The sequence below is a fragment of the Ambystoma mexicanum genome, chromosome 7q (assembly GCF_040938575.1).
Source record: "Ambystoma mexicanum isolate Mex_15411 chromosome 7q, UKY_AmexF1_1, whole genome shotgun sequence".
In the NCBI taxonomy this organism is placed as follows: Eukaryota; Metazoa; Chordata; class Amphibia; order Caudata; family Ambystomatidae; genus Ambystoma; species Ambystoma mexicanum.
In genome coordinates this window covers 54960173-54985398 of record NC_090941.1, presented here as the reverse complement: position 1 = coordinate 54985398, position 25226 = coordinate 54960173, and the positions used below count along the sequence as shown (strand labels likewise).

At 45.5% G+C, this 25226-nt stretch overlaps 1 protein-coding gene across 2 annotated transcripts in view; it reads left to right on the top strand.

Moving 5' to 3' along the window:
* Positions 1 to 25226, top strand: part of TLR7 (toll like receptor 7) — a 178871-nt gene that overhangs the window by 131981 nt on the left and 21664 nt on the right. Inside the window, exon 2 of one of the 2 annotated variants that reach the window (XM_069639432.1) lies at positions 14688 to 14914. The exons of the other annotated variant lie outside the window; for it this stretch is intronic. Coding sequence (XP_069495533.1) covers positions 14894 to 14914 — 21 coding nt within the window. The 5' untranslated portion in view covers positions 14688 to 14893. The remainder of the gene's footprint in view (positions 1 to 14687; positions 14915 to 25226) is intronic. 2 annotated transcript variants of the gene reach the window in all.

Below are 25226 nucleotides of genomic sequence, written 5' to 3'. Positions count from 1 at the left end.
TGGGAAATATCCATTTGCATATCAGTCTTTGTCCCACCCACATGGGCAGTCCAGCACCGAAATGCTATGGCAATTCCTCTCTGAACAAGAGTACCACCAGCAACCCCATACACGTGTTTCAGCCTAGTTGGGCATCATCAGTGAGGTGAAGCTGAGCCTCTCTAAGCACAGTGAGCAGGGAGTCCACGTCTGGTTGCCCCCAGGTAACCTAGGGTGACCAACCCCAAGTTCCTTCAACAAATTCAACAAAGGTAGCAGGCGCCCCTCTCTCGGAAGAACAAGGCATGATAACCTGTTCAGTGGTTGTTAACCACATTGAGAGTTCGCAGCCATCTGCTTTTTGCTCACTGTACCTTTCACAGATGGGAAATATCCATTTGCATATCAGTCTTTGTCCCACCCACATGGGCAGTCCAGCACCGAAATGCTATGGCAATTCCTCTCTGAACAAGAGTACCACCAGCAACCCCATACACGTGTTTCAGCCTAGTTGGGCATCATCAGTGAGGTGAAGCTGAGCCTCTCTAAGCACAGTGAGCAGGGAGTCCACGTCTGGTTGCCCCCAGGTAACCTAGGGTGACCAACCCCAAGTTCCTTCAACAAATTCAACAAAGGTAGCAGGCGCCCCTCTCTCGGAAGAACAAGGCATGATAACCTGTTCAGTGGTTGTTAACCACATTGAGAGTTCGCAGCCATCTGCTTTTTTCTCACTGTACCTTTCACAGATGGGAAATATCCATTTGCATATCAGTCTTTGTCCCACCCACATGGGCAGTCCAGCACCGAAATGCTATGGCAATTCCTCTCTGAACAAGAGTACCACCAGCAACCCCATACACGTGTTTCAGCCTAGTTGGGCATCATCAGTGAGGTGAAGCTGAGCCTCTCTAAGCACAGTGAGCAGGGAGTCCACGTCTGGTTGCCCCCAGGTAACCTAGGGTGACCAACCCCAAGTTCCTTCAACAAATTCAACAAAGGTAGCAGGCGCCCCTCTCTCGGAAGAACAAGGCATGATAACCTGTTCAGTGGTTGTTAACCACATTGAGAGTTCGCAGCCATCTGCTTTTTGCTCACTGTACCTTTCACAAATGGGAAATATCCATTTGCATATCAGTCTTTGTCCCACCCACATGGGCAGTCCAGCACCGAAATGCTATGGCAATTCCTCTCTGAACAAGAGTACCACCAGCAACCCCATACACGTGTTTCAGCCTAGTTGGGCATCATCAGTGAGGTGAAGCTGAGCCTCTCTAAGCACAGTGAGCAGGGAGTCCACGTCTGGTTGCCCCCAGGTAACCTAGGGTGACCAACCCCAAGTTCCTTCAACAAATTCAACAAAGGTAGCAGGCGCCCCTCTCTCGGAAGAACAAGGCATGATAACCTGTTCAGTGGTTGTTAACCACATTGAGAGTTCGCAGCCATCTGCTTTTTGCTCACTGTACCTTTCACAGATGGGAAATATCCATTTGCATATCAGTCTTTGTCCCACCCACATGGGCAGTCCAGCACCAAAATGCTATGGCAATTCCTCTCTGAACAAGAGTACCACCAGCAACCCCATACACGTGTTTCAGCCTAGTTGGGCATCATCAGTGAGGTGAAGCTGAGCCTCTCTAAGCACAGTGAGCAGGGAGTCCACGTCTGGTTGCCCCCAGGTAACCTAGGGTGACCAACCCCAAGTTCCTTCAACAAATTCAACAAAGGTAGCAGGCGCCCCTCTCTCGGAAGAACAAGGCATGATAACCTGTTCAGTGGTTGTTAACCACATTGAGAGTTCGCAGCCATCTGCTTTTTGCTCACTGTACCTTTCACAGATGTGAAATATTCATTTGCATATCAGTCTTTGTCCCACCCACATGGGCAGTCCAGCACCGAAATGCTATGGCAATTCCTCTCTGAACAAGAGTACCACCAGCAACCCCATACACGTGTTTCAGCCTAGTTGGGCATCATCAGTGAGGTGAAGCTGAGCCTCTCTAAGCACAGTGAGCAGGGAGTCCACGTCTGGTTGCCCCCAGGTAACCTAGGGTGACCAACCCCAAGTTCCTTCAACAAATTCAACAAAGGTAGCAGGCGCCCCTCTCTCGGAAGAACAAGGCATGATAACCTGTTCAGTGGTTGTTAACCACATTGAGAGTTCGCAGCCATCTGCTTTTAAAACTATTTGTTAAGGAACCTGGGATTGGTAACCCTAGGTCTCCTGGGGGCAACCAGACGTGGTCTCCCTCTCACTGTGCTTAGAGAGGCATCAGCTTCACCTCACTGATGATCCCCAACAAGGGTGAAACACGTGTATGGGGTTGCTGGTGGTACTCTCGTTCAGATTGGAATTGCCATTGTATTTCGGTGCTGGACTGCCCCTGGGCGGGACAAAGACTGATATGCAAATGGATATTTCCCATCTGTGAAAGGCACAGTGAGTAAAAGCAGTGGCTGCGAACTCTCAAGTGGTTAATAACCACCGAACAGGTTATCATGTCTGTTTTTGCGAGAGAGGGGCGCCCGCTACCTTTGTAAAACTATTTGTTAAGGAACCTGGGATTGGTAACCCTAGGTCTCCTGGGGGCAACCAGACGTGGTCTCCCTCTCACTGTGCTTAGAGAGGCATCAGCTTCACCTCACTGATGATCCCCAACAAGGGTGAAACACGTGTATGGGGTTGCTGGTGGTACTCTCGTTCAGATTGGAATTGCCATTGTATTTCGGTGCTGGACTGCCCCTGGGCGGGACAAAGACTGATATGCAAATGGATATTTCCCATCTGTGAAAGGCACAGTGAGTAAAAGCAGTGGCTGCGAACTCTCAAGTGGTTAATAACCACCGAACAGGTTATCATGTCTGTTTTTGCGAGAGAGGGGCGCCCGCTACCTTTGTAAAACTATTTGTTAAGGAACCTGGGATTGGTAACCCTAGGTCTCCTGGGGGCAACCAGACGTGGTCTCCCTCTCACTGTGCTTAGAGAGGCATCAGCTTCACCTCACTGATGATCCCCAACAAGGGTGAAACACGTGTATGGGGTTGCTGGTGGTACTCTCGTTCAGATTGGAATTGCCATTGTATTTCGGTGCTGGACTGCCCCTGGGCGGGACAAAGACTGATATGCAAATGGATATTTCCCATCTGTGAAAGGCACAGTGAGTAAAAGCAGTGGCTGCGAACTCTCAAGTGGTTAATAACCACCGAACAGGTTATCATGTCTGTTTTTGCGAGAGAGGGGCGCCCGCTACCTTTGTAAAACTATTTGTTAAGGAACCTGGGATTGGTAACCCTAGGTCTCCTGGGGGCAACCAGACGTGGTCTCCCTCTCACTGTGCTTAGAGAGGCATCAGCTTCACCTCACTGATGATCCCCAACAAGGGTGAAACACGTGTATGGGGTTGCTGGTGGTACTCTCGTTCAGATTGGAATTGCCATTGTATTTCGGTGCTGGACTGCCCCTGGGCGGGACAAAGACTGATATGCAAATGGATATTTCCCATCTGTGAAAGGCACAGTGAGTAAAAGCAGTGGCTGCGAACTCTCAAGTGGTTAATAACCACCGAACAGGTTATCATGTCTGTTTTTGCGAGAGAGGGGCGCCCGCTACCTTTGTAAAACTATTTGTTAAGGAACCTGGGATTGGTAACCCTAGGTCTCCTGGGGGCAACCAGACGTGGTCTCCCTCTCACTGTGCTTAGAGAGGCATCAGCTTCACCTCACTGATGATCCCCAACAAGGGTGAAACACGTGTATGGGGTTGCTGGTGGTACTCTCGTTCAGATTGGAATTGCCATTGTATTTCGGTGCTGGACTGCCCCTGGGCGGGACAAAGACTGATATGCAAATGGATATTTCCCATCTGTGAAAGGCACAGTGAGTAAAAGCAGTGGCTGCGAACTCTCAAGTGGTTAATAACCACCGAACAGGTTATCATGTCTGTTTTTGCGAGAGAGGGGCGCCCGCTACCTTTGTAAAACTATTTGTTAAGGAACCTGGGATTGGTAACCCTAGGTCTCCTGGGGGCAACCAGACGTGGTCTCCCTCTCACTGTGCTTAGAGAGGCATCAGCTTCACCTCACTGATGATCCCCAACAAGGGTGAAAAACGTGTATGGGGTTGCTGGTGGTACTCTCGTTCAGATTGGAATTGCCATTGTATTTCGGTGCTGGACTGCCCCTGGGCGGGACAAAGACTGATATGCAAATGGATATTTCCCATCTGTGAAAGGCACAGTGAGTAAAAGCAGTGGCTGCGAACTCTCAAGTGGTTAATAACCACCGAACAGGTTATCATGTCTGTTTTTGCGAGAGAGGGGCGCCCGCTACCTTTGTAAAACTATTTGTTAAGGAACCTGGGATTGGTAACCCTAGGTCTCCTGGGGGCAACCAGACGTGGTCTCCCTCTCACTGTGCTTAGAGAGGCATCAGCTTCACCTCACTGATGATCCCCAACAAGGGTGAAACACGTGTATGGGGTTGCTGGTGGTACTCTCGTTCAGATTGGAATTGCCATTGTATTTCGGTGCTGGACTGCCCCTGGGCGGGACAAAGACTGATATGCAAATGGATATTTCCCATCTGTGAAAGGCACAGTGAGTAAAAGCAGTGGCTGCGAACTCTCAAGTGGTTAATAACCACCGAACAGGTTATCATGTCTGTTTTTGCGAGAGAGGGGCGCCCGCTACCTTTGTAAAACTATTTGTTAAGGAACCTGGGATTGGTAACCCTAGGTCTCCTGGGGGCAACCAGACGTGGTCTCCCTCTCACTGTGCTTAGAGAGGCATCAGCTTCACCTCACTGATGATCCCCAACAAGGGTGAAACACGTGTATGGGGTTGCTGGTGGTACTCTCGTTCAGATTGGAATTGCCATTGTATTTCGGTGCTGGACTGCCCCTGGGCGGGACAAAGACTGATATGCAAATGGATATTTCCCATCTGTGAAAGGCACAGTGAGTAAAAGCAGTGGCTGCGAACTCTCAAGTGGTTAATAACCACCGAACAGGTTATCATGTCTGTTTTTGCGAGAGAGGGGCGCCCGCTACCTTTGTAAAACTATTTGTTAAGGAACCTGGGATTGGTAACCCTAGGTCTCCTGGGGGCAACCAGACGTGGTCTCCCTCTCACTGTGCTTAGAGAGGCATCAGCTTCACCTCACTGATGATCCCCAACAAGGGTGAAACACGTGTATGGGGTTGCTGGTGGTACTCTCGTTCAGATTGGAATTGCCATTGTATTTCGGTGCTGGACTGCCCCTGGGCGGGACAAAGACTGATATGCAAATGGATATTTCCCATCTGTGAAAGGCACAGTGAGTAAAAGCAGTGGCTGCGAACTCTCAAGTGGTTAATAACCACCGAACAGGTTATCATGTCTGTTTTTGCGAGAGAGGGGCGCCCGCTACCTTTGTAAAACTATTTGTTAAGGAACCTGGGATTGGTAACCCTAGGTCTCCTGGGGGCAACCAGACGTGGTCTCCCTCTCACTGTGCTTAGAGAGGCATCAGCTTCACCTCACTGATGATCCCCAACAAGGGTGAAACACGTGTATGGGGTTGCTGGTGGTACTCTCGTTCAGATTGGAATTGCCATTGTATTTCGGTGCTGGACTGCCCCTGGGCGGGACAAAGACTGATATGCAAATGGATATTTCCCATCTGTGAAAGGCACAGTGAGTAAAAGCAGTGGCTGCGAACTCTCAAGTGGTTAATAACCACCGAACAGGTTATCATGTCTGTTTTTGCGAGAGAGGGGCGCCCGCTACCTTTGTAAAACCTTATCATTTAAACCTGGGGTTACATGAACACACACAGAAAGTCAGAGTTTATTCACCATCCACTGGAGACGGATTGGATATCCTCCCTACATTTTGGGCAATACCATGTTAGTACACTTGAAGTTATATTTGAATTCTCTGAGTGAAATATATTTTAATGTTTAGTACATGCACCATACGTGTGTAACATTTGGTGCTACACAACTGTACATCATCCTGATAATTTAGGCATGTATATGATTTTAATAAGGGATTCCTTGAGAGCCTGATTGACATATGTTCTGGATAGCTACTTTCTCACATCTGGGTCGTATTTGATTGAGGTAACCCTTAGGGAAACAGATGGCTTATTTCATGGCTCGCTAGGTGTATAGTCGAGCCAACAATAGTTGGGACATATGGCAGAGTAATACTCAAAACATGTAATGGAGTAGGCCTTTTGCATTACTCATATTGCCTTACTTTTTCAAATATGGCTGCCATGGTAGCCCATTCAGAACGCTTTCGGGACAGTCCCTCATTTTTGTTTAGGGATTATTTGATAAAGTCAGAGTGGAGACAAGAGTACGGTTCACTGTGCTAGTCTGAGACCTGTGACAACTATCAGTAAATTGATTCCGATTTTCATTTGAAATAGTGCTGTAATGCATGGATTTAACACTGTGTGTCGTGCTGTGTCACGTAGGTGCACTGGAGGCAGCATCAAGCAGCATAGAATAGCGGTGACCCACATATGTTAACCATTCTACGAGCACTGTAGGGCTCGTATTTACACCTGATCTTTTTAGACATGTTTTAAATTGGACTAATTTAGTTAGGACATCCACATTTCATATGGACTAAGGAGATATTAAGGGTGGCGGTCTGTGGTTTAAGTTGACACCAAGAATCATGCATGCTGAGCACACCAGCCAACATACAATGTCCACAGATAGTTACCCGGCTTTTACACAGCTAGGCCGTCAGAAAAGTCCCAGTGTACACCTGTACTTCTATGTTCAATAGTAGTGCAGTGGGTCAGTGAAAAAACATTCATCAATTTTATTGAAAATCCATCCACAGAGCTCCCTGTATTAAAAAGAGGACTTCTTTTGCTCAGTTTTGCTTATCCTGCTGAGCACACCATGCACACCATGTGGCTAACATCACTGGTGATCAGGTTTTATCATCACTAAACTTAAAACAACCATTAACATATACTACACGTTTGAAATGTGGGCAAATGTTGATGCCAACATGAGTAAAAAGAATGAATTCTCCGTAGGTTGGCGTTCTCTCAACCACACAATAGAAACAATGAAGCTGCAAGGCTTTTCATGACAACTTCAGAAATTCTCATTTTTTGAGCACATTAGGTGAGAAAACCGTTAAAGGTTTTTACTAATGGTAATGGCTAAGTAGCACTCACATTATAGAAGTGACACATGACTATTTCATGTTGGTATTATTATAGGAATTACAGAACACCTAATCTTTGGGAAAACTTACACACATGGGGCCTCATTACACGGAAGGCGGTAGGGGATTACCGGCACCGGTAAGGGCACCGGTGCCGGTAATCCCCACCGCCCTACTACGAGGTCCCTCAGCGGGTCCCGTCCTTAACGTGTGGTCAGACCACACGTTAAGGACGGGACCAGCTGAGGAACTTCAGTGCAAATAACGGTACCGCAAATTGCGGTACTGTTATTTGCTCCTTCCCCATTCCCATTGAGCCCTATGTGGGCTCAAATGGGAATGGGGAATGGTTCCCGAAATGGGGACTTACCGGTCCCGCAAAGGTCGGAGTAGGCCGGTAAATCCTTATTCCGGGAACCCGGCCTCCGACGGCGGTAAGGGGGTAGCCATGGCGCTAACAGCGCCATGGCTACCACCTTCCGTGTAATGAGGCCCATGGAGTCCTGAACATAACACAAGGTATTTGGCCACATCACACAAATGGTGTAAGGAATAAACTTTGTCTATTGCTTAGATTAAAACTATTTTAGTGATGGAGTCTCAAAAATATCTATTTTGTCTTTAGGGACGACATTGCTCACAGGAATCCATTGACAGGAAAACCAAAATTGCTTCCGCCCTGATGAAAGCTAGAAACACAGAGAGATGGAGCACAAAAGTGGCCGGGGGAGGAGGAGGGCAAAACACTGTGTGTCGTCCTGTTTTCCTCACAATGTCAAACTACTACATTGTTCAATGGGCCAGCAATTTGGGTTGTGAATAATTGTACATCTCCAGTAAGAGGATGGTGTGATGGGAATATCAATAGGGTTTCCCTAGAAAAAATGTGATATGATTCACACTGGAATTTGTCAATGCAATTTTTTTGTATGTTCATTCCGATATTAGATTACTATGTCTCTCAATACTTGATTTGTAGGATTTATAATGGTGAAAGTATGTGGAAAGTGTCTAGGACGTGTACTTGGGTTGTTCTATATGGTTCACCTGTTATCACTATGCGCAATATGTGTTTTTTGTGTTGATTTTAAGTGATTATGGTTGACAAATCGCTTCCTGACATGGGCCTTCGTACCTGCAGACTGTGAAACTGTGGAAGCTATTTCAATATTCCATGATGCACAGCTCAAGCATTTCCCGTGAGAGATCATTGAGCTGTGCATGTGTGATCTTACATGGGGAACATGAAATGCATGGCGAACTGAATTGGATTGGATGTCCACATGCCAGGCCCTTAAACAGGAAAGACCTAAAAAGTAGCCTTTGGTTAATGTCAATTCAGCCTATCTGTGCCCCCACCAGCCCCAAATGAACCATCACATAACAAAATGAAAAGTGTGTAACAAACAAGGCTGCCCTCACCACACTGCACCTGGGTGGAGGACAGACCTTGTGTGCCACATGGCGTGTAAGATGTAGTGCATTGAGCACTCAGATGAAAGGGTTATCTCTGAGTGTGTGAGGATTTTTCTAGAACATACTGCCTATGGATGCATGTTTGGGAGCGGAGTTGCCCCTGGCATCACCCTGCGAGAGCCCCGCGCACTGCAAGATTTCAGCACACTTCCTTGATTTTTCCACTTGAGAAAATGGTTTCACTGAATGTTCCCAAGTGCAATTCATAGCCTATGCTGCAGATTTCTGAAGACAGATGGATGCGTTTGCCATTTGTAAGTGGCCTATAAGCAGCAGTCAAAGTGGGCGGGAGCTGTTGGGAGGGCTGCATCTCTACTTTTTTTGTATTATGTTTTACTGTTCCTATAATTTTATTTTAAAAGAAACCACTCTGGAATGGATTCATTTTAAAATAAAAGTGTAGGAAGAAGTTAAAACACAGCCTCCCTAACATGTCGGTGGGCTGGGGGGAGGCGCTGAAAGATCTGTCCAGTTTGCGGCTTGGGAGAAGAGACAGTGGTACACTTTCTGTTTCTGTGCAGTGCCTCAATATATTTGAGAGTGAGATATCTGTGGCCCTTGTTTACGGAAGCCGGTTTTGTACGATCAGACTGAAAAAAAAGGTCTGTCTATACAAAACGACCGAAAAATGCTACCACCATACTGTGTGGCATAGTGAGCGGGGTGTTGCGGGGGACACCCCCGCAGCACACCCGCAAAAAACCCCAAAACAAAAACAAAAAACGGGGGCTGCAGGGATGTCCCCCGCAACCCCCCGCTCACTATACTTTGCAGTATAGTGAGCGGGGGGTTGCGGGGGACACCCTTGCAGCCCCCGTAGTATGTAAGAGTGTTCGCATGAGAAAGGTGCACATTTTTGGTAGTTTGCACCTTTCTCATGCAAACTTTCCGGCCACGGCAACATCAGCTGTGGTCGGATCACTTAGAATCACGGAAGCCGGTGTCTGCTCAACCAATGAAACAAAAAAGAGGGGCACTTGGCTCTTCCCCGACCGTTCCAGATACTGTAAGGTATGTGTAAAACAATTGGTGAGGGCGAACCCAGACAGAACCACAGTTGAGAAAAAAGACTATCTTTTGAGTCCATTTTTCAAACAATCGTTCCTGTGTATTTATAGAAACAGATGTAAATCACATGACATACCATAAAGATGTAGTGAACCTAATACATTCCTCATAAAAAAATGCTAAAACATTTAGTACATGTTTCAATCATCTGGTGACTTTCAACATACAAAACCTTGTGTTGTTAAGGGGTTACACTGGAACAATATAAAGTAAAACATGAAATGTTTTTGCCTAATTGACATACTGAAATAAAGAAAAAAATTGAAACAATAGTGTTTCGGCCTATTGCATTTTGGCAGCTTCAAGTGTAACAGCCTTCATCAGGATGAGAATTGTGGAATAGATTCCTCACAGCCTGTGGTATGTGTCGTGCTGTATAGGCGTAGCGCATAAAGTTTGGATTGCCACCAGGACAATAGCCATACATGCATTGAACTGTGGCAAAGAGGCAAGTGCTCAACTTGTGTTCACAGAGGGCGAAGATCCTGACAGGGTAGTGCTTGAAATCTCATGGGTGGTTGGATATGCAACTCACAGGAAAGATACAGCAACTTAGAGGGAAGTGGGCATATCCAACCACTCATGAGATTTCAAGCACTACCCTGTCAGGAGCTTCGCCCTCTGTGAACACAGGGTGAGCACTTGCCTCTTTGCCTACGCCTCTTCAGCGCGATACATACCACAGGCTGTGAGGAATCTATTCCACAGTTCTCGTCCTGATGAAGGTCGTTACACTAGAAGCTGTCAAAATGCAATAGGCCATGGGACAGCGCTCCCCTTGTAGTCTCCTTCCAGTTGTTTTGCTAATTCTTTATGAGTATGCTGCAGGGGTGTTGCTAGGTCTAGAAAATATCTGGGGCTATGCTAATTTTGGGACTGTCGGGACTGGGGGCTATCTAGCCTTTTTGGTTGTAACCCCTGAGCTTCTATCCGGGGCTACAACCAAAAGACCTGGCGCTATAGCCCCCTCAGCCCCCCCCCTAGCAACGCCTCTGGTATGTAGAAATATTTTCCCATTTATCGACTACTTGCAGCAGTGATTACTGTATCACAGTCCATTGTTGGCATCACTATTGCAGGACATTTCGTGTCTCTCTCTATACATATGTGGGTGTCTGTAGTGTTATTAGTGCATGTGCAAAGGATTTGCGCATGGCAACATTTGATAAAAGGGTGCCTCCAAAATGAGTCCTCCACTGTCATTAGCTGTTACCTCAAATACAAAATTGGGGAAGGATGGGTAAAATAATGTAAGGGGACATTTTATGCCTACTGTAAACACAATTCTTTAAGAAGGAAAATGTGTTGGTTCCTACTAGTGGTGTTTTCCAAAGTGACAGATTCACATAAGAAAAATGCATTGTAGACATGCACACTTTGGTTTATTTAAATTCCCATATTTCATGCAGAAGGATAAATACACCCATTACATGGAGATGTGTCCTATGCTTAAAATCTTATTTTTGCAAGTAAGACAGTAGCTTTTCAGGGCCTGCTGGTCGAAAGGAATGTGTCTTCTCCATAGATAAGTCATAAAACGGGCTTTTGTGTTAACAATTCAAACACATCTCTTGCACCTAGCTTCAGTAGAATTTTATAGCCTAGAGAACTTTGTATTTTGTGAACAAGTGTAGGCAGAGAGCCCCAAATCATCTTTCATTTTGACAATTAACTTTAAAAAGCTAAATTCAATCTTTCCGCTGGTCCATCTGACTATGGCAAAGCCAGATCTGTCCGTTTGGTTGATAGGCTAATACCACAAACATATCAAGTACTTTTGAAGTGAGGGCTTGTTGAAATCTGGTGGCACTAAGATGTTGTGTATTCTGTTTCCAGAGAGGCGACTTCTTGGGATGACCAGCTCCAGAGGAGAAAATCTTGGGACATGTCATCTTAGCTTGAATTTAGTATGATAGATAGGAAAGTAGCGGCGCTTCAAACGAGCGGTTACCTGAACTCCAGATAAAATCGGAATGTTTTGCTCTCACATGTAATTTTAGGGACGAAGAACATAAGTGCTTGACATGGGAAATGGTGGAGAGAAAACACAAATGCATGTTATCACAAGGACTGCTTTAAATGTTAACAATGAGTTTAGAAAATATGGTAATAAATCAGGATCTGAAGGTTGTAAAAATCAGTGAAATATATTGGCTAGATGAGAAGGAATGTTGGGCTGAATCTAAAAATGTAACAATAATCAAAATGTGGGCAAAATTGCTGCCATAAATGATAAAATGTTAGTCTGGTGTTTTCAAAGTTAGAGTCCAGTGCAATCATATTAATTTCCCTTGAAAGAGACACGCTTCACCCATTAATGTATGTACCTGTGAGGCAATTAGAAAGTACATTTGTAGAAACTATGACTATTTTTTTCCAATAGAAGACCAAATGTCATCATGACAGGTGGTGAGGTGGAACCGTAGCCTTTGAAAACCCCTTCGGATATGGAGGGCCTCTGTCATATGAGAAACAGAGGGTGTTTCCCACCAGTGACATCACTAGAATAAGCTACCAATCCAATCGATCCTCCAATGAGAGCTCAGATCAGGACAACACCTTTAGAAGGTGGAGTCTCCAGTCCATATACGCCCCTAGACAGATGATTATGGGGTGATCCAAGTAAGCATTGTGATCCAACTGGATTGATTGCAGACAGTCTTCTTGTGGGAGAGAGCAGAGAGGATTTAACCCAATGCCTTGTTCATCGGACTAATTGCAGAGAAGATCCCAGAGCAGGGCAGTGTGCCCCAACAGAGAGGCACTTGATGCACATATCGTGGGCCAGGTGCCCAAAGAGGGAGAACACTACCTGGTGCCAGCTGGTGGTCCCCACATGCCTGTCTTCCTTAATTTGAAAGAGACCCCCCAAAGTAAGTATTTGTACTCTGTGATCAGCTTGCTTAACTCCTTAAGAATTGAAATAAAGTCCATATCCATTTTACAATTATTAAAAGTATTTTTGATGAACTCTGATTAAATATATCTCACTTGGAACCAGGAGATATGTTGAGCCACTGGCCAGATGCAGAGGCATGTATGTTGGCACAACTCCTTTATTAAGTATCCATTATGAGCCCAAGCTCCACACCTCCAGTCGCCAGTTCTCCAACTAACAAGATGGAGCCCCCACTCCAACATTACCATACCTATCTCACCATTGCCCACCCACCCTACAACCCAACTTGCACCCGCCCACCCTTGCCAATCATCCTAGCTCACCTCTGCCTACCCCCATTCATCCTATCTCATCCATATCGGATGTCCATGAATTAATCGAATGGGAAATGTCAGAAGGAGAAGAAACCGAAAGTAATCTGAACAAAAAGAACTTTCGGTTTTGACTCCTCTGGACATTTCCGACAACACACTCCCCAACCCATTACTCACCTTCTGGCGGACCACAGCGAAGTGTGCCGCGCCGCCTCCGCCATCCCTCTGCGATGCCAGTTCTCGTCATGCATTTAGATAGGAACTTGCGCTGCAGGGTCCTTTGCTTTTCTTTTTGTTTTTAACTTTGCTTGTCCCCTGCTTTCCTTTTTATGGAAGCGGGGGACACCCCCACAATCCCAGAAGTCCCGGAATGTCGATCAGGTGGAGCGGGGGACACCCCTGCAGCCCCCGCTCCACTTGATCGACAGTTTTGGGATTCATTTTTTTTCAATGCTGTGTTCGCCATTTTCTTCCTTTTGTTTTTTTTCTGGTTTTATATATGGATACATGCTAAACCCTGCCTACTGACTGCCACCTTATCTCACCGCTTTATTATTATACCTTAGCCCAACTCTTCCCCCACCACCCTAGCTCACCCTTAAAGTCACCTTTGTTGACCGGAAATATTACAAACATTTCCATACCTCGCACTTGCCTCAGGGCCCTACACACCACCCTCCTTCACTGCACTTGAAAAATAATCCAATAGAGTGTCTCTCTCTGCACTTACCTCGTCTCCACCAACCGGGTGCACTTGGACCTACCCCTCCCTGTGACCCTATGTGCACTTGCACGTTCCGAATGCATTGTGCCTGAAGATCGTCTTTCTTTTTTCCCTTGTCTTCACCCCCTAATTGCACTGGTAAAACTGCAGAATCTCCATCAGCCCTATTTGCTGTGTCCTCTATTGTTAATTGTATTCTTTGCACTTACTCTGCCTGTTGCAGACTATTATCGCTGCATAAATTCTAGGGCTCTGAGCGACTGTTGTTTTTTCCCCATGTTCCCACCCTCCTTGAGCGCTTTGAAACACTTGCCTGTGTATAGGTGCTTTATAAATAAACAATACCATAATGTAGTGTTTGCTGACACTTACCGTTAGTAATGCACATTGCCGAAAAAAGAATATCCTACACTGCAATGAAGACACTTCTTTCTACTATGCCTCTTACCAATGTTATTTGTCTTTAAACATTAACTTGAAGACATGTTTGAAATTACTGGGTAAATAGAGTCACATTATTTACTGCCTTCTTACCTATAATTATAAAATGCAATCCAAAACTGCAAACTCCAACACTATTCCACTGACAATATTTGTTTCATGTGTTTCAGTTGGGAAAAGCTGATCCTAAATACTTGCAACTCAATTGATATTTTGGTGTTAAAATTGTCCGACCCTTCAATGTTTAGTTTAACTTCTTCATGGATGGCTTGAATAAAAAAGCAGGGTTGTCTGGACAGAGCTGATAGTGGATCGATACTTTCATACCAAAGTCATGTATTTCTGATTCAAATAATGTGCCTACATCTAGACCTGCATGCTGCTGAGGCAGGATTGGATTGAAGCAAATTTACAAAGCTGACCTGAACATTTGACATAAATCTCAGTGTCAACTGTACCGGAGTATGTGACAAAGCAAAATATTTCAAAGGAAGATGTAAGGTAACCGTTAAAAATGTCTGACAAGAGGGGGGATACCTGTGGGATGCTGCTTGTCTGTGGTACATTCAAGGAGTCAAATGATCTGCTCTTGATGTATTCAATTCTCTCTTACAGGAAGAAGCAAAAGTGGTTGATGATCTATGGGAGACACTTAACAAACCTCCCATCAGATGAAGGAGAATTGGATGGTCGCTGTTGGAGGTTGCCAACAAATCCAGCATCACCTGTTCCAAGCCCCTACTATCACCCACCATCCAAAGTGCATCACCTTATGACACTTTAAGTTCTGTCTCTTTCCTACATCTGGGATGTAACCCAGAATGACTTCTCAAAAGGCAATGGTTAGTATCCGGGAATGTTTGGCATTCTTTTAACATTACTTTCTTTCATCTTTTAACCACTAGTGACAGGCAGGTGACATGTCTGAAGTTTGCCAGTCGAGACAGTGTTTCTATAAGAAGGGAAGATAATACACTTCTTAAACCAGAGTGGAACTAGTTTATGAGGGTGAGATTGACAGGAGAGCAATGAATGAAGTGGGTGAGGAGTTAGAGGCGTTGGGCCATCCAGGAAAAAAAAGTGAACATGGGCCTCATTTTAAGCTTGCTGGTCCAGTAACAACAGTACTGGTAAGCTTGCTGGTACCGTTGTTACCAGACCGGCAAACTACAAGGTCTGCGAGCGGGTGCCTTTTTGCCTGCCAGGTAATACCTGGCAGGTGGATCGTCACCGGCTAGCAGACCATGTCAGATGCACCGGCAATATTTATGAATGCTGTCGGTGCATCCAACCTTCCCATTCCCATTGAGTCCAACTTTATACTTCCTCCCAAAGGTACACAAACCATTCACTCACTTACCAATGGTGAGACCAATAATGAGTGGCTCAGGAGGGGCCACAGAGAATTTTGCAGAGTACATTGATTCAAGCATCAAACACCTAGTACCAGAGATAATCACATTACGTTCTTGTTACTCTTGATATAACTGCTCTATATACATCTATTGAGAATACACTGGCTCTTGAGACTATTAATTATTCCTCTAGGACCTATTCAGCATCACATGCTACACATGTAGTCTGGCGTTTAATCCGATGAAAATGAAAGCACCATATGTAATTTTTGACTTATTCATTCTACTAGCAATCTCTTTGATAACATCTAACTGGAAGAATTTCAGAAGGATTACAATAAAGGGATGGTGGAATAATATATGCAATATTCATAGAATGGATGAATGCATTGCTAATATACCTTTTCTTTCTATCCAATATGAGAACAAATTGTGTTTCTGTATTGATTATTTAAATGGCAACAATGCATAATAAAATCAAAGTACGATCTGAATTAACCTTAAGTAATTAATATATACTCAAGTGACTACAGCTGTCATTACATGAATTGGAATGAAAATGGATATATCATACATTCTGTGTTATTAATAGTTGTCCGTTTTTGATGTAATCATTTATGCCATTTGTGATGTAATCTTGATGTCCTGGGTGTTAGTATTAGCAGTGCATGGTGGTGGCGTGAGTTATGGTTGCACAGTTTACCATAACTGGCAAATTGCTTTGGATTTTACCTTGCAACCATAATGCCCCTTTAACAAAGTTTTTTTCAGTGAATTTCGTAGGTTTTTCTTATTGAAAATGTTTCATGATTCAGCAATGTATATACATTATTGATAATTCCTCTTTTAAAATATATGAAAGATCTATAAACCTCCTTTAACAAACATATTTTTTGCATCACATACTGATGTGTGTGGTTTTCAGCAGCGCATGCTGGGATGCCAGCTGTGGTTGAATTGCCTAGGGTAGGAGGCTTGACCATGACCCTAGCCCCACAAAACAACTTCCGTTATCCACTTTACCTAGCCTGCATCCTAGTCCAGTGTCCACCATACCCCCTTATTGTGACCAATGGTCAGTGCTCATGGCTTGCAGCCATGGCCAGTCTCCACAATCCATAGGTCAAGGGCTTCGGCCATGCTGCATGCCCCTATAAGGAAATCAGAGTAGACACATGTCCTTGCCGAGGCCGAGGCCCAGGCCCACTGCCCACGCACCAAAGTTATACAACTATTGTTTATATTTGCCTTTTGACACTTCAGAAAAAATAAAACAAAAGACAGATTTTCAAAAGCATGCTTTCAAGTCCTTGCTGATGCTCCTAGTGCATGTTTGCCGCAATCTCGTCCAGCATTTCAGTCTGTAGCCATGAGCAGAATTTATTTTCCCATTGAAACCTATCCTGATTCTGAAAAACCTTACCACATAGCCAGTCTCTGGTGGCCATGCCCACTTTAACCACATTGCCAGTCCCTGGTGGCTATGGCCAAGCCACGCCCCGGACAATCAGGCGACTGGTCATGGCCACAGGTTATACCTCAGTCACCAAAGGTATATGTCAGGCTGTTCACCCTCACCACCCTTCTCCTCACCTGTGGCTTCCTCTTGCTTGTCGTTGGAGTGTTTGGAGGATCTTCGGGGGGTTCTGTTATCTTCCTTTGTAGACTTGTCTCTGGACCTCCTGTCATGCAAGTAGGGTCTGGCTCCCTCGGAGGCCACCTCGACAGGAAGTGGGACCTGTCTTGGGGGGCCCCGAGGAGCCAAAGCCCCGCAACAGGGAAAAGACCGATGGACGGTAAAAAACCCTGTGTAGTCTTCCTGAGATGGTATTGAATATGAGACTCTCCAATAGCGGATGTGGTAGTGAGAGATCCGGAGTGAACCCAAGAAACAAGTGGATCAAGTAAGTTTGTTCTGTCCACCAAATGAAGATGGCTTGAAGAAAAGAAGGCAGGATCCGATCCGTCGAGACTTGGCCGGATACAAGGTAGCAGCAACGAGAAGCAATGCGGGAGGAAAGAGGAGAGGGAAAGAGCCCGGACGGGGACACGGACCGAGCAGAGAGAGAAAGGTAGGAAAAGAGGGAGAAGCAGTTAAAGTCCCTACTTACCAGAAACGGTTGGATCCACGAAAGGCACAGGGAGGAATACGTAGATACGCGAGGATGGCGGAGGACCGCTAGTACGAGTGGCAGGATGCCGAAAGCAAAGGGAAAGACTGAAAAGGCGTAACGGACAAGAGCCGTGAAAGGACAAAGGGAGTAAGGAAAGGCAGAGGTAAACGGAGGTAAGGCAAGCGGGTAGGAGAAAATACTACGGAGGGGCACTGAAGGAGCTAAACGAAGTAATTAGCTGAGCGCTGGTATCACTAGGAGTAAAAACACAGATACAACGCGCCGGGAGGTGGGCGGGGCTTGCTTAAATAACAAAGGCAGCCATGTTGGATGAGGACTGGACTGCTAAGTGAAGGTTCTCCGCGGCGAAAACTTCCACTTCTGCCATAGCTTCCAGGGATGGATCCTGACAGTATAACCCTTCTCCCTCCGAAAGCCCCCTGGTTTTCCCGGGTATCTTTGGTGAAACTCTCTCAGTAACCTTGGAGCATGCAGGTGGTGTCTGGGTTCCCAGGTTCTTTCTTCAGTGGAGAAACCCTTCCAATGGACAAGATATTGGAGACTGCCTTGATAATACCGAGAATCCACTAAGTATTCCACTTCATACACTTGTGGTTCTACTGTGGTCGGAGTCTTGGTTTTCCGAAACTTTCGTGAGAAAGGATCCGCATTATATTCTTTAAGCAGTGATGTGTGGAAAACAGGGTGTATTCTCTGGAGGTTCTTGGGCAGGCGGATTTCGTATGCCACTGGGTTTATTTGTTTCACTACAGGATAAGGACCCAGATATCGTGGAGCAAACTTGCCGGTGTGTATCCACTTGGGTAGATACCTCGTGGATAACCAGACCCTTTGTCCGGACTTCCAATCCGGGTTGGGTCTTCTGCTTCTGTCGGCCCACTTCTTTTGTGCGAGTTGGCTGTCCTCTAATGCTTCTCTTGCCAACTTATGTACTTTCTTTAGTTCTGATAACCGGTCATCAATGGCAGGAGATTTGGTGGGTTGCATTCCGGACCAAGGCATCTGCTGAGGATGGTAACCATAAGTGCAATAGAAAGGACTCATTCTAGTAGAGGTGTGGTAGTTGTTGTTATAGGCAAACTCGGCCTGCGCGAGGTAGGAAGACCAGCTCTCCTGTCTGTTGCTGCAAAAACATCTTAAGTACTGCTCAAGACCTGCATTAAGTCCCTCTGTCCGACCGTTGCTCTGTGGGTGAAAGCCGGACGACAGTGCTCTGTGAATCCCCAACTGTTGACAAAACGATGTCCAGAACCTGGAGGTAAATTGGGTACCTCTATCCGAAACTATGGTTCAAGGCAGGCCATGCAAGCGTACTATATCCCAGAGGAAGACTGAAGCCGTCTTTGGAGCTAACGGAAGACCTTCCAATGCTGAGAAGTGAGCCAGCTTACTGTATGAATCAATAGTTACCATGATTGCGGTCATTCCCTCTGATTTCGGTAGATCGACAATAAAATCTGTAGACACATGTTCCCAAGGCTGGGTGGGTAGGGTAGGTTGTTGCAGTTTGCCCAAAGGTTTGCCTGTTTGGTATTTGTTGGTGGCACAAATCGGGCAGGTCGAAACGTATCTCTCTACATCCTTGTGGAGTTCTGGCCACCAAAACCTTCGGCTTATGAGATCCTGGGTCTTCTTGATACCGGGGTGTCCAGCGAGGGGGGTATCATGACACCAGGAGAGGATCTGTTCCTGACGTCCTTTAGACGGGAGAAGCAACCCAGTACCGTGGTAGTACAAACCATCATCGGCCAGATTGACAGTGGTTGGAATGGTTGATAGCGAACCGTATTGGGAGGTAAGTTCTTGCAAAAAGAGAGAGACACCTGCCGTGATCTTAAGGTTGGGAAACAAGAGATCGTGATCCTGATTATGGTGGGTTTCTTCTCCTGGACATCTGGAGAGGGCGTCTGCCATCTTGTTCTCTGACCCTGCTAAATAGGTGATGTTAAAGTCATATTGAGAGAAGAAATATGCCCATCTAGCATGTCGGGCGTTGGTACACTCCATCTGTTGAAACACTCTGAGGTTACGATGATCAGTTCGTACTTGAAATGGGTGTGTTGCTCCTTGTAACAAGTGCCTCCACTCTTGGCATGCCAGTTTGATGGCCAGTAGTTCTCTTTCTAAAACAGAGTATTTTCGTTCGCTTTTGGTCAGGGTTTTGGAATAATACGCTACTGGTTGCGTGAGACCGTCTTCTGCCTCTTGCAATAGAATGGCTCCCACTGCTCCCCCCGAGGCATCAGTTTCCATTATAAATGGTCTTGTTTGATCTGGTTGAACTAGTATGGGAGTGGAGGTAAACAGCTCCTTGAGCTGTAAGAAGGCTCTTTTCTGTTCTGGTCCAAAGGCGTACTGAACCCCTTTTTTAAGGAGACCTGTAATGGGTAGCATCAAGTTAGAAAAGTTGGGGATAAATTGGCGATAGAAATTTGCCAAACCTAGGAAAGACTGGATCTCTTTGACACTTCTTGGCTCCTTCCAGTCTAGGATAGCCTTTATCTTTCCGGGTTCCATCTTGATCCCTTCCTTCGAGAGGACATAACCTAGATAAGAGACGGAGGTCACGTCAAACTGGCACTTTTCTGGTTTGACCAAGAGTTGATTTGCTCGGAGTCGATGTAACACTCTTTTGACTTGTTCACGATGGTCCAGTAGTTCTTGAGAATATATCAATATGTCGTCTAGATAAACGACCACCGAGACAAACAACATGTCGGAGAAAATCTTGTCGATAAACCTCTGAAAGACCGCAGGGGCATTTACCAGGCCGAAGGGCATAACCCTGTATTCATACAATCCGAATGGGGTCCGAAATGCGGTCTTCCACTCGTCACCTCTCCTCACTCTGAGGAGATGGTAGGCTCCTCTAAGGTCCAATTTGGTGAAGTAAGAAGCCCCTCTCACAGCTTCTAGGATGTCCCTTATGAGTGGCATAGGGTAGCGATCGCGGATTGTGATCCGATTTAACCCTCTGTAGTCTATGCAGGGACGTAGTTCGGTGGTGTCCTTTTTAGGAATGAAAAACAGTGAAGCCCCCCCTGAAGACCTTGATTCCTGTACTAGACCGTTCTGCAGGTTGTCATCCAGATATTTTCTTAAGGCCTGTCTTTCGGAAACAGATAGGGGAAACATCCTGCCAAATGGAACAACAGACTCCGGGGTCAGTTCTATGGCACAATCCTCTGGCCGATGAGGAGGTAAGAGTTTGGGTGTAGTGTCTTCGAAGACCTCAGCATATTCTTGGTACTGACGGGGAACCGATGAGACCACCTTGAGTAGAGGGGTTCCCTTGTCCTTGTCCTCTCTCTTGACTCGAAGGGCAGATTGACAATACTGTTCACAGTAGGAAGAATCAAAACGCACACAGTTGGTAGTCCAGTTTATTTGCGGATTGTGTCTTCTTAGCCAGGGTATTCCTATCACCAAGGGAAAGTGGGCTGCTCTAATGAGATCGAATACTAGCAGTTCCTGATGCTCTCCCAAATCCAGACGTAAGGGTATCGTCTCGGATTGGATTGGGCCTGAGGACATGGGGGTATCATCCACTCCTTCTACCGGAATGGGCCTATCCTTCTTCCTAAAGGGGATCTGTTGTTCTCGAGCCCATCCTTCGTCCATAAAGTTCCCTGCGGCACCGCAGTCCAGCATGGCTAAGACCTCCACACATGAAGTTTTGGTTGTCCAGAGTTTGACTCGAAATACCATCAGGCTGTTATCCTCTCTTAATTCTGTTGGTCTGGTAAGGTTGCAAGGACTGTATCTTGTCCCCCCGAGACCTCCCTTGCAAAGGACCGAGGGTGGAAGTTTTCCTTCCTCCTTGGAGGAACTTCCGGACAATCTCTGAGGAGGTGCTTTGAAGAGCCGCAATACATACAGAGGCCTGAATCCCTGCGTCTTTTGCGTTCTGCAGGCGTGAGAGGGCCTCGGGTTGCCCCTATCTGCATAGGTTCCTCTCGGGTGGACGGTTCCCTCGAAGGGTGAGGAGCCGGGCAGGATGAGGGCTGGCTAAGACGAGGTCTTCTCCTTTCCTGGTGGTGTTCGTTGAGACGAAACTCTAATTGGAGAGTGAGTGACATGAGATCTTGAAAGGACGGAGGTCGAGCTACTCGGGCTAACTCATCCTTCAACTCATCCTTAAGTCCCCTCAGAAAGATCGTCTGTTTGGCAGATTCTGGCCAATCTGTTTTCGCCACCAGTCTCAGGAAGCGAGATATGTAGGTCTGTACATCCGTGTTTCCTTGTTCTACATCTAGTATTGCTTCAAAAGAGGTGTACAGAACCTCAGGACCATCGAATCTGGCCTTGAAAAGGTCCACAAATGAGTCATAATTAGCCAGTGCAGGATCATTTATTGTTACCAACGGGGTGGCCCCGGCCAAGGCATTTCCGGTGAGATTAGCTATGGGGAACCCCACTTTAGCTCTGGCGGTTTCAAAGGCGTGGGGACGAAAGGCGAAATATACGTGGCAGGCGTCTAAGTACTCCTTTAGACCGCCTGGATAGCCATCATATTTTCCGAAGGATAAAGGCATGGGTGGTAGGTCTCCTTGGTCGTCCCTATGTAGGACTACTTGTTGGCGTAGGGCGGCATTTTCGGTTTTCAGAGATTGGACTTCTAGAGTTAGCCCCTGCAATGCTGCCACCAGCTCTTGATACTGTTCAAGGGAAGCCATGATTCTGTCTTGGTGTTGTATTCTGTCAGGCTGTTCACCCTCACCACCCTTCTCCTCACCTGTGGCTTCCTCTTGCTTGTCTTTGGAGTGTTTGGAGGATCTTCGGGGAGTTCTGGTATCTTCCTTTGTAGACTTGTCTCTGGACCTCCTGTCATGCAAGTAGGGTCTGGCTCCCTCGGAGGCCACCTCAACAGGAAGTGGGACCTGTCTTGGGGGGCTCCGAGGAGCCAAAGCCCCGCGACAGGGAAAAGACCGATGGACGGTAAAAAACCCTGTGTAGTCTTCCTGAGATGGTATTGAATATGAGACTCTCCAATAGCGGATGTGGTAGTGAGAGATCCGGAGTGAACCCAAGAAACAAGTGGATCAAGTAAGTTTGTTCTGTCCACCAAATGAAGATGGCTTGAAGAAAAGAAGGCAGGATCCGATCCGTCGAGACTTGGCCGGATACAAGGTAGCAGCAACGAGAAGCAATGCGGGAGGAAAGAGGAGAGGGAAAGAGCCCGGAACGGGGACACGGACCGAGCAGAGAGAGAAAGGTAGGAAAAGAGGGAGAAGCAGTTAAAGTCCCTACTTACCAGAAACGGTTGGATCCACGAAAGGCACAGGGAGGAAAACGTAGATACGCGAAGATGGCGGAGGACCGCTAGTACGAGTGGCAGGATGCCGAAAGCAAAGGGAAAGACTGAAAAGGCGTAACGGACAAGAGCCGTGAAAGGACAAAGGGAGTAAGGAAAGGCAGATGTAAACAGAGGTAAGGCAAGCGGGTAGGAGAAAATACTACGGAGGGGCACTGAAGGAGCTAAACGAAGTAATTAGCTGAGCGCTGGTATCACTAGGAGTAAAAACACAGATACAACGTGCCGGGAGGTGGGCAGGGCTTGCTTAAATAACAAAGGCAGCCATGTTGGATGAGGACAGGACTGCTAAGTGAAGGTTCTCCGCGGCGAAAACTTCCACTTCTGCCATAGCTTCCAGGGATGGATCCTGACAGTATATCACTATTTATTGTACCTACATTATGACTATTTTCAAAAAATAAAACACAGACACATTTGCAAAACCATTGCTGCACATCTGTGTTTTATTTTTGAAAAGTTTCAAAATGTAATGTAGGTTAAAAGAATAGTGATATAACTTAGCCCCCACAAAATCCATTCAAACATTGCACACGCATTCAAAGTTCGGTCTGTAATCTTTTTGCAAACATTCGTGCAGATTTATCAAACAGCACCAAAGTTATAAGCCTTGCAGATATGTTGGTTCCCCCCTCTTGGACAAAGTCCTACCAGATGTTCAGTGATGCCATCACTGTGGTCATAGACTGTGTAACAGGGGGCGCAAAGTTAAGATGACTTTAGCTGAATTTCAGGGATTTTGTTGCGATAAGTTCTCACATTAACGTCCCTGCAACTAAAGCTTTTTCCTTGAATTTCAAAGGTTTTGTTACAATGTATTGCTCACCTTAACATCCCTGCAACTAAGGTTTTTTCCTTGAATTTCAAGGGTTATGTCATTCCATAGATTTTTTCTGGCTATGGCTAGTGCCTGCTATCCATTTGAACAAACTACCACACCACTAGCCATGGCCATTGGCCATGGACAGAGGGCACGGCCTACTAGCGTGCCTATTGTCCATTTTAAAACACTACCAATCCACTACTTTATATTTTAAAACAATTGCAACTCATCACTCAAAGACGTTTTCATCAATCACAAACTGATTTTGACCTGTTTTGACATTGGTATTGTTAGGTATAAAATAATCCAGGCTTTGAGAACTCACAAAGTTTTTAGGCAATGTGCAGTGAGATTGAATTATTTGCAGAGGATCACACACTTTGGTTAAGCAGCATGCTACAAGCCCCTTTTTTATGGCTAGTCTCTTGGTGACTGTTGTGATACATTGCACAACCCCAACTAACCGCATCTAAGCAGCACGGAAAAGGGTAAAAAATGACCCGCTGCAAGAATGAAATATGCTCAGGTAATTTTGCCACATAGCAAAAATCAAAAGCAGGCATCATTGACCATATAAACAACTGACGTTCACAAGAGCACAACAAGTTATAGAAAAATCACACTTAAAGGTAAGGTATGTATTAATTAAACACTTAGGTTGCGGGGGAGGAATACAGGATCTGACACAGTCTGAAATATTCAAAGAACAAAAGATAAGGGTCTAACTCTAGAGACACTCCCGTCCCCTGCACACCATCAAAGCCGAATAAATCAGTCAAATTGAATTCATAAAGGATTAAAATATATATATTTACTTATTAAGAGTAAAAAGTTTAACAAACAAAATTGATAAATATCGTACATCACATTCATGAAATGTAAAATACATCAGAGAAAATTAACAAAATATAATTGCTGCCCTGTCGAGGGCAGGGTAGAATTTGATGTAACAGAGTTCCAAGCTCAGCGCATTTCGGGGTAACAGCCTCTTCTTCAGGAGCAAAATATCTGTAAAAGTATATATAAAGAAAGGCTCTCAGTATTATATACATTACATATTTGTCACATTACAATTAGGAATTTTCAGAAAAACATCTAAATCCAATACAACTTCAGTACAATCTCTCAATAGAATAGAAGCTAAACCCAGAGACATTGTTAATTAGATGGTGAAGTATAAAATCAACTTCAGCTGGTAAAATATACTAATCATGTAACCACACAATAAAAACTTAAAATAGAGAGTTAGAAAGGTATTGGTCCATATGTAGTGCCAGTCACTCTGGAGCATTAGCGTGTAATGCAATGTAAATTATTTCTCAAGAGAATACTCCAAAAGAGTAAAAGGTGTTCTGATTATGAAATCTAACTGGATAGATAATGTAGTAGTGTATATCTGGCCTATGGTAACAAGTGTAGACAAATTGAATTTGTTCTATGATAGCAGAAATCCACTGTAGTGCAGGATGATGGAGTTTATGAGATGAGTATACATCAACTGGTCCCTCATAGAGGTGTGTAGGATAC